General features: G+C 50.1%; 1 protein-coding gene across 4 annotated transcripts in view; it reads left to right on the forward strand.

Annotated features, from left to right (window-relative positions):
* VEPH1 (ventricular zone expressed PH domain containing 1) overlaps window positions 1–9,856 on the forward strand; it is a 51,551-nt gene extending 41,695 nt beyond the window's left edge. For 3 of the 4 annotated variants that reach the window (XM_065747855.1, XM_065747857.1, XM_065747856.1), the window contains 3 exons: window positions 913–1,030; window positions 6,882–7,018; window positions 9,528–9,856. In XM_065747855.1, coding sequence (XP_065603927.1) covers window positions 913–1,030; window positions 6,882–7,018; window positions 9,528–9,764 — 492 coding nt within the window. In that variant the 3' untranslated portion in view covers window positions 9,765–9,856. The remainder of the gene's footprint in view (window positions 1–912; window positions 1,031–6,881; window positions 7,019–9,527) is intronic. The other variant, XM_065747858.1, reaches the window with a different exon arrangement.
* Window positions 9,857–10,083: the final 227 nt, after the last annotated feature.

Raw genomic sequence — 10,083 nt, forward strand, 5'->3', positions numbered from 1 at the left:
ACCCATGGGAGCAGTGCTCCATGTGTTTTGTCCAGCTCATGGCCCCCAGGTGGGTGGGAGGAAGGCAGGGGGAGGCTGCACACCTCTCCCATTGCACAACAGCACAGCAACCAGCTGTGCTCCATGCAGTTCCTCTTTGGGGGACAGTAAGCACCTCAGCAATGCAGAAAGTGCAATGCAATCATGTTGTGCAGTGATGTGCAGCACCCAGGGGCAGAGCACGTGGTCCTTCCTGCCCCAGCAGATGGAAAAGATGGGAATTGAACTGCCCCTCCTTGTTCAGTGGGGTGAGCCCACGTCCCTGGCAGCAGAAGGTTTTGTTCCCATCTACTGCGTGAATTGCTGTTCTCTTTTGGCTGTGCTGTAAACAAGTGATGGCCCTGAGGAAATAAATAGGAGGAGTGTTTTCTGAGCCTTCTGCACAGGGGCAGCATGGTGCTTGTTACCATGAGTTAGATGTGAGATCACCATCTTCATAAAAAAAATGGCGTGGTTTAAATGACAATAAATTACACTGTGTTTTAATGGCTGCTGGCAGAGCACCTCCTGGCTCCTCCTGGGAGCTGCAGCCGTGCTCTCCGTGGGCCCTTCGTTGAACCAGGTGTTACACTGAGCTTTGTGGATGCCCAGCCCTCGCTTTGCTGGCTGCTCTCAGTGGGAGGACAGCACCGTGTGTACTGGAATGTGTTTTGTGCAGGACGAATCCGTCCTGCTGTTCTTCACTTTTGGAAACGTTCACATTCACATTTTGAAACGTTCTTATCAGTGCTTCTTGAAAAAAAAAAGAGAACTCATAAAGGAAAAGAAATGTTTGTCAGCATGACATGAGTGAGAGAGGGCACACATCAGCGCCTGCTGTGATGTGGGGTCCTGAGGTCTAAGGGGGTTTCGTTTCTCTCCTTATTGGCCCAGGATCTGGACCACGTGCAGATGCACCTGGAAGAAGTGAGGTTCTTTGATTTATTTGGCTACAGTGAGGAAGCAGGAGCCTGGCAGTGCTTCATGTGCAATAACCCTGAGAAGGCAACAGGTGAGTGCTCCACGGGCAGGCTGCAGCGGGAGGAGTGCAGCAGTGTGGCTCTGAACTGTGCAGGAGAGTGCTGCTGGTGGGTGCAGGAGTGCTGCTGGTGGGTGCAGGAGTGCTGCTGATGGGTGCAGGAGTACTGCTGGTGGCAGTGGTTGTGCAAAATTAAAGCTTACTTCCCTGCATAGCAGAGATGCTATTACTGTTGGAGCTCTCGATGAAACTCCTCGTCTCAACGTTCCTGGTGAGATCCGGAGTCAAACACAAACCTTATTTGGTGTACACTTACGGGGAGGCAATGAAAAATGGATGTGAACCCACAGCTCCGCTCTGTAGAGCCACAGACTGCTGATGGCTGGGCAGTGAGAGGGCTCTGCTCCCCTCCTGCAGCACCCAGCTAATGGGGCTGCCTCTGCAGGGCCATATCTCTGCTGCCACTCCCAAGGGGACATGGGCACAGATACTGCACCAGACCCACATCCTCGGTCAGAGCATCCCTGGGAGGGTGGCCAGGGGGACTGCTCTACTCCCTTTAACATCACTGTGTCTGTAGTGCACAGCTTAAAAGCAAGGCAGCGCTTAAGGACAGCCGTAATACTTCAACTACATTAGAAAATAGGGTGAGGGGAAATGGACTTCATCCCAGGTAAAACATTCTGTTGAGGGATGGCCTTTTCCTTGGAGGATGTTTGCCACAATTCTGGCTCAGAATTATGAACAATTTGGCCAAGCCTTTGAGTAACGCTGCTTCACCTGTCTGCTCGAGCAGCTGTCCTCTCCTGCAGTTGGTCAGGCTGGAGTTTATGAAGTCCCATCAGGGGAGCACCTTCACTCCTTCCATGGGGCATTCCCCAATCTTTGTCCTTCTGCAGCTTTCATGTGGGACTCATCTACCAGAGCCAAAACTTCACAGCTTCACCTCAGTCCAGTGGCCTTACTGTGCTTTGTCCATCACATCGGAATCAGGTGGACGTCAAGCCATGAGGAAAATGAGTTCCTCTCATTTAAAATGCCAAAGCTAATTAGAATAGCTCTGATTTGAATTTTCAGACATTCAGTGTGTTAAAAGAAAAAAAAAATCATTTACCCTCTGTTATGGAGCCAGGGCTGCAAAGCATGGGGAACCTCCGGGGACCATCAGGAAGAATATTTCTGGAATATGACAGCTCTTTTTATAAGCAAATTCTGTCCTTGTGAAGACCACAGCCTGCTCCCCAGTTCTAAGTGCCCAGAGAAGTCCAAGAGAATGAACTGCTTAGTGTCAACACAGCTCAGATGTGTGAGAGGAAGGGAGATAGTGCTTGCTGGGTGAAAATCTGCAGGTAGATGGCAGGTTCCTGCCATGGGGATGTGGAGCTATGGGGAGAGTCATGCCAGAGTGGGAGACACTTGGGGGACATTGGGGGTTTATGAGACGTGACAGAAAAAAGGGCTCCGAGGTCTCCTGGAGTGGGCGAGAAATGTAAAGGCTGTGACACATCTTTTATCCTCAACCCGCAGCGGGACGGACCCTTTTGAAATCTCAAGTACTTCTGAAAGACAAGAAAGTCACTTCTCCCTCTTAGCAATGCTGTTTAGCAACCCGGTTCTTAAAGAAGGAATTCAGAGGCAAATTCTTTTTCCATTATTTTCTTTTGTTTTCTGCTAATGTTGGGTTTTGTGCCATTTTTTTGGATACCGTGTTGCAAGATGCCATTTATCCCAGGGACTTAGGGGAGGATTATGCCCCGAAGCCTGGATCTTGCTGTGGTTCTCCAGCTCCGTGATGCTGTTTGTGAAGCAGGATGAGTGGGAGCGCCTCAGCCCCACGATGGACGTACCCAGAGTGGCAATTAGCACAGAGAAAGTTTGACCATTTCACATGCATTCTTCTCACTTTAAAGCATTACTCAGACAACCACACTCTTCCAGAAGTGCTGCTAAATCATCCTGAACTGTTTGGTTCCCACTACCCCTGAGCCAAGGAGGGAGAGAGCATTCCTGCAAGCCCGACTCATCTGCCCACATACACGTACACACAGTGGCTCTGCTGCTGGTCCCAGAGCTAGGAAAACCAAACTGCACTATTTTCTATTTTTATTTTTTAAACAATAACCATTCAAGAGTGGATGTAAGGCATTAGAAATGTCGGTAAGCACTGCGTGCCTCTTGCTGGGGAAAGCTGGCTTTTATGAGCCTCATTTCAACACAACCTCCTGCCTTGACAGTTGGCTCGCAAGCCCTCGCACACCAAAAATTCAGTAAAACCACTCGATAGCCTGCGAGGGAATTGCAGTGCATGCCTGGCTCTGGAAGCTTACAAAGAAATTGCAGTAATCCCCGTGGGCTGCAGAGGAGACGTCGTGCCCATGGGCAATGATTCGGGTAAAACTGAGGGCTTTTTCTGTGAATTCCTCCTTAAAGAAAGCAATTCGCTCGGAAGAGCCTACACCATGTCAACTTCTGAATACATTTATCTTTTGCTAGCAGTGGTGATTATCTGGTGAACTGAAATATCCCCTGCTGTAATGCTTGCTTGAAAATTACAAGAAGCTGCATTCAGTAACGTGTCCTTTCCAGGTTTTCAACAAAACCAAATGTGATGATTAATGAAGGAGTGCGAATCCATATTCCCTTAGGTTAATTGCATTTATCTTCTGCTTGCCACCCACACATTCCATTCTTTCAAGTTAAGAGGAGCTTATTATCATTGAGATCATTCATGATCAGGCTGAATTTTTGTGGATGGCTTCGTTTCACCAAACAGAAGATTTAATGCTTTGCTTTTTTCTTGAGTTCATCTTGGAAGGGTTTCAGGTTTTGTTTTGTTTTTGTTACTCTTGTTCAGTACCCAAACGACTCAGAGTTTGGCGCATTGTAGTTCTGCAAAGAAAGCAAGATGCAAGCAGTAGAAAACAATCCCAGCTTACATCATGGTGGACCATCACATCAGTGGGTGTTGTTTTGGGTTGAATTGATTTTGGAGTTCGTCTCTCTCCACTGAGATGGTTCAAGAAGCGATGGATATTATAGTAGGAAAAAAACCCTCATTTTTCACTTCAGGGTACTATTTTTAGTATTTTTAGCTTTTTGTGTTCTTCAGGAAAAAAAGAATGTAACAAAAAATATGTGGTAGATACAACATTTTGAGCCCTTCAGCTCCTTTCCTTGACCAAAAGATCTCAAGGAATGTCAATAAACCATTGCATGGTGCTTTCAGACCCAGAGACCACATGGCCACCCAATCTGACCCTCTGTAAAACCACAGCCAAGAACCCAGTCCATTAGTGCTTATGCTGAGGAAATCTCCCCTCTCTCATCAGTATCACCACGTTAGCATAATTCTCTAAAAATGTCTAAACCTGTTTTTTAGAAATAAGTTAAGGAGAACTCAGGAATTGTAGTTCAGGTAAGTTAACCTCCTGCTCAACTGTGAGATTCTTTCTGCCCTGTCCCTGAGCTCTGCATCTCACGATGCCCTTCCATAATAGGAAAATCTCTCTATCACATCACATGAGGGTCTGTGTGGTAAGCCATGGCACGGCCAGCAATTGAGCTTGGTTGTGGCAAGAGTTCAGAGTACACCTCTGCCTTCCTGGGGCAGTGTGGATCCACTCCTGATGCCCTGCACCAACACAGCCCCATGCACTGACTCCTGCTTTGCACACACCATACATTCAGTGCAGTAAAATCCCAGTAAGGACTGGGGTGAGTGGCCCCAGGAGGTTTGGGGCTGGTTCAGGCAGGGACAGAGGGACCCAGCAGCAGCCTGCCTGCCCTGCTGGAGCTCACCAGCAAGATACAGCCAGGATCTTTGCAGGGCTGCATGGCACGAGAATGGGAAGCAAAAGGCATCTGTTGGAACAAGGGAAGTTCAGATCAGCTGCAAGGGGAAGCTTTCCCACCGCAGGGATGGTCTGTCACTGGGGCTGCTTGCCTGGAGAAGTCGTTGAGATTTTCACATCCCAGGTCAATAAATCCTTGAGCAACTCGACCCCAGAGCCGACCTTGCTGAGAGCAGGAGGTGAGATGAGAAGCCTCTCGAGCTCCCCTCCAGCTGAATTATTCTGTCTCTCTGTGAAGTTAACTGCAATCAAAATAAGCAAAAGGACTTAGAAAAATATTGGGAAGAGCTTCGTTCTTATCTTTCATGAATCTTTTTCTTCTAATCAGACCCTCAGACATACTGGCATCTGCTTCGTTATGACGACTTTGGAAGCTGACATCAGAATTCCCCATGGACCTCCTAGTGGATGTAGGCGAGAAGTGCTGTTATCATTGGTTCCAGCCCCGAGTGCTTAAAGACAGACCAGCATTTCTTTAGTAAATCCTGTTTGTGAAAGACTTTGGCCATGAAAATCCAGTTTAGGCCAAAATTGCACATTAACTTCCTTTCCCATGTTGCTTTCCTGACCACCAGCCATCTCAGTGCCCAAGTGTTTTGTGCCTTAAAGCCTCTTAGTTTGGCTCAAAACGTGCTCCTACTGCCCTGGAATCAGTATTGCTGCACAAGGCCTAACCATTGAGCAACTGTCTTTCCATATCAAATCTTTCTGTATCTCCATCCAGATGTTCATGCATCTGACATCACAGTCTGAAAGTTGCTGTGTGCATAACGAGTTATTTAGAGGTCTCAATTAGGAGTAAAGATTCCGTTCCTGTCTTATCTCCTTTTTATTGAAGTTCTCTCTTCTTTGTGTTGCCCGTGTTTCTCAGTCACAACTTTTTGCTGTCTCTCACCGCGTGGCCTTCGTCACAGCAGTCCCAGCACTCTGTCCTGGGAGACGGCGTGGCACTGTGCCCTGTGGTTATCACTACTGATGTGGTTTTTCCTGCACGGTCTCACGGTGATGAAACACCCTCCACCTGGAGGCTGCACACATGAATGGCAGACGATGGGAGTGATGGATGTGCTGGGCTGCGAGGAGTGCAGAACGACCTCTGCTATCACAGAAATCACAGGCACCGTTCCCTGTTGTGGCTGAAACTCGGCCACTGCCATTTTCATTCAGTGTATCTCCTTCCAGAGACAGAAATATTTACGGTCTTTCGTGAGGAAATTGAAGCAGTACACACTGAAGACCCCCAAAGCGTGTGTTTCTGCCAACGTAAACAGTGCTGGGGAAAAAAAAACACATTCCTGATCTAAACCTGCTGCATCATGTTGGTGTTGTTTCCTGCTCCCAGGGAGGAGGCAGTGCAGGGAGCCATGTGTCCCAGAGCCATGCAGCTCCAGTCCCCAGCTGAGGCCCTTCCAGCATCACCACGACCTTCAGTGCTGCCCATGTCCCCGTGTCACCTCTCGCACCTCAGCACCGTGAGCAGGTTGCTCCAGGGCAGTGTTCTGAAGCATTCACCCATTGCACAGGTGATGTTTTCTGCTGTTGCCACTCAGGGAAGCAGAAAGGCCGTGGTGCTGGTCAGTGATATGTCAGTTTTGCTGCAGAAGGGTAAAAATGTGTGTGTGCAGCTGGAAGCACAGGTAAGCCGTGTGCTGGTGGGCACACAGCAGTGAGTGGGAGCGTGGTAACCTGCCCATAGTGCTGCAGAGTGGGAGCAGAACTCCGTGCTGAACTCTGCAGACAGCATCAGTGCTGGCTTCCAATGGCAGAAAGCAATAAATCCTTGCGGGGCTGAGGAACAACTGGGAGGCGTGATGCTGGGGATAAGCATGCGATGAACAAGGGACTGAAGGAGGAATTGCAGCCTGCTGCAGCTGCCAGGCCTCCCAGCAATGTATGACTAAGGCTGGGCGCTGGGGTCGGGGGGAATGGAGGCCTCGAGCTGACAGCCAAACCGCGGATGTTCAGCACCACAGCAGAGCCGCTCCTGCCCGAAGGAGGGCAGAGATGACCCTGCTCCGTGCTTGCCCCAACAGAGGTGAATCAGGACGGGCAGCCGCTGATGGAAGGCAAGCTGAAGGAGAAGCAGGTCCGCTGGAAGTTCATCAAGAGGTGGAAAACACGTTACTTCACCCTCGCTGGCAACCAGCTGCTCTTTCGGAAAGGAAAATCCGTAAGTATGGAGCACGTCAGCACGCATTCTGTGTTCCCTCCTTCGCATCACCATCCCCAGAGGTTCCACCATTGGCTTTTCCCATGGACCCCGTGCTTCCCCCTTTGCTCCCAGCGCCCACTGGTGCTGCTCTGTGCAGCCAGGGAGCATGATGCTTGCACCAGGCCTGGCAGTGCTGGTGCTCAGGCTGTGAGCCTGCACTGCTAACTGCTCCAGGGGGCAAATGGCATCGAGCAGACACTGTGAATTCAGAAAACCAGCTCTGTCCCAGCTGAATCTGGGGAGCCCCAGCACCACGAGCACATCATTACCGAAGGAATGGAGGACCCTAATTTGGCTGTCCGTCCTGCCTAGCAATTATTTCACTGCATAAACACCGTTTCAATAAACTCTGCTTAGATAAATATATTTTCCCCCTTGCAGAGCATTCCCACAACTGGTGTTGTTTGTGCAGGAAGTACAGGTTTGTTTAAGGCAAGGTGATGCCAAAGTGCTCTTCTCCCAGAGGAACCACGTGTTGCCTTTCACTCTGCCCTCATCTAAATTCAGGGCAACGGTGCTGATATTTCTGTGAACTCATTTGGAAGTGACATCAGTGTGATTCAGAGACAAGTTCATTGCTGGGCATGGATGAGCAGGTAATTAAATCCAGTCCTCATTAGTTTTTACTTGCCAGTTAGTAGAAACTAACTTTCCTCAGCTGTTCACAATGAGGGTTATCAAACACAGTGCAAAACGGACCTTTTATTTTTGTTGCAACAGCACTCTCTTTGGTAATCCGAAAATAGCAGCGTCCTCCAGCTGCAGCCAAGCCTTAATACTTCTGGTAAATAATCTTTCTCATTGCAGAAACCCAGCAAAGCTCTTTAAGCCCCTGAAATGGCTTCCTGAGCCCCTTCCTCCGAGGAGTGCAGCCGGGGAGGAGCACGTTCTCAACTCACAGAACGGCCCTTTCTTTACTTTCTGCTGATGAGTTCTGACGTTTTTGTTGAGGTTTTGAAGATGTTTCAGTCCATCCTGTGCCTCAGCTTCAGCTCAGGACTGGCTGAGGTTCACTTTTTGCAGTGCCAGTATAATAGTTGTTTCTCCAGAGTGGTGACTGGCTGAAGGAAATGCATTTAACAGAATGGATTTAATTAGCTGTGCAAACAAGGCAGGCAGAAGTCACCCTGGAACACCTTGGTTGTCCCAGAGTGCTGTTGGTGTGGAGCAGCTGCCCCTGGCACAGTGCTCTTGGTGTCTCCTGGTTAATGTGAGGAGAGCTGAGTGCTTCACCCCTGGCTGAAGCTGGCAGATCAGATCGTCAGACAGCGGATTTTGCTAAATGGCAGAATTCATACAGGTTAACTTCTCTATTTTAGCTGTCAGACTCCAAGTTTCTTTGTTTCCTCTGAAGCTGAACACATATCTGGCTCCTGGAGGAGCAGGCTGGCGTCCAGCCCCCAGGGACTGCGGTGGTTGTGACTGGGCAATCAGTCCTCCAAGCTGCTGCCTTATATCTTGTTACTGCTACGTTTTTTTGCTTAAATTAGAGAGTTGAGACATTAACCATTGCCTGGGCTGCAGCCCAGGAGACCTCACTGAATGCAGGCCTGGGGCTGGCTGCTGCACGCCCCTGCTGAAGGGCTTGCATGGCTGCACGCGGATGCTCTTTGCTCTGAGTAAGCAATGGCATTGCCAGCGGGTGAAGGGGGGCAGGAGAAAACCAAAACAGAAGAGGTTCAAAATGAGCCACATCCCACAGTCCCGGAAAAATTGTGGTAAACAGCTTTCACAGAAATGTGCCTGGGGTGCAATCGACTTCCTTTAGCAACTCGAGGGTGAATGCAGCGTGTACATGGCGCCCCGTGAAGGACACAGTGGTTTTGCTCAGTCTGCATTGGCAGCTCTGGTTCACAGGGTGCAAAGTTTCCCTCCTGAGCTTGCTGTTGTTTTGCATTTACTGCAGTAAAATCCTCAGTGTGTAACGTGGGTCCAATTTCAGTGCAGAGCAGCTTACTGCTGTCCTTAGAGCATGAACCGGTGCTGGTGCTGTGTTCATGCATGGGGAATCCGCGTGGTCGGAGCAGAAAGCTTTTGGGAATCCTGCATTATTCCTTTTGCTGTGAAGTGTCAGGATCTCAACAGGAGGAACATACACAGCGTTGGGGAATTGGGGCTCACATGTCCCATCTGGACACCACAGCTCGTGTCTGTTTGGTGAGCTCCCAGGTCTGCCACAGGAAAGGTCTGTGACACTGTGCAGCCATCTCTGCTCTCCCTGCATCCCACTCTTGCAGCGATGCTAAGGTTTCACAGCTGTGCTGCTCTGTCTGTTTTCAGACCACAGTACCACTGAGCTGCGCCATGCTCTCCATTCCCCATTGAGAACTGCCCTGGTTTCCCTTGCGTCCCCTGTGAAATATCTGTTCTGTTTTCAAGACCGGCACAAGGAGTGGCTGCTTCCCTTCTGGGGGAAGCCCCAGAGCGTGAACTTGGTTCTGATTGTCTTCCCCACCCTGTGTTTCAGAAGGACGACCCCGACGACTGCCCGATCGAGCTCAGCAAGGTGCAGAGTGTCAAAGTGGTGGCCAAGAAGCGTCGGGACCGCAGCCTGCCCCGGGCCTTCGAGATCTTCACCGACAGCAAGACCTACGTCTTCAAGGCCAAGGACGAGAAGAGCACGGAGGAGTGGCTGCAGTGCATCAACGTCGCCGTCGCACAGGCCAAGGAGAGGGAGAGCAGAGAGGCCACCACATACCTGTAGGGCTGCCAGGTGGGCACACGGCTGCCGGGATGTGGGGGTTGTGGGGTGGCTGCACGATGGCTGTAACGCTGCTGGGGGATGCAGTGCTGCTGTCCGTGCACCAGTTGAGATGTGGCTGCCATGTCTACGTGAAACACACAGCTTTTCCTTCAGCCTGATCACCTCGAGGCCGGGAGACGTGGCTGGAGAGCAGCACAACATCTCACCCCACAGCTCGGCGCTGCTGGGAGCACCCCATGTCCCAGGGCTCCTCCATATGTCCTCCTCCTTATTCAACCTCATTGCCCATTACCTTTTTCCTGCCACTACAAATAAAAAT

The sequence above is a fragment of the Cyrtonyx montezumae genome, unplaced genomic scaffold (genome assembly GCF_038088225.1).
Source record: "Cyrtonyx montezumae isolate F1298 unplaced genomic scaffold, pur_monq_1.0 scaffold_5, whole genome shotgun sequence".
Taxonomy (NCBI): domain Eukaryota; kingdom Metazoa; phylum Chordata; class Aves; order Galliformes; family Odontophoridae; genus Cyrtonyx; species Cyrtonyx montezumae.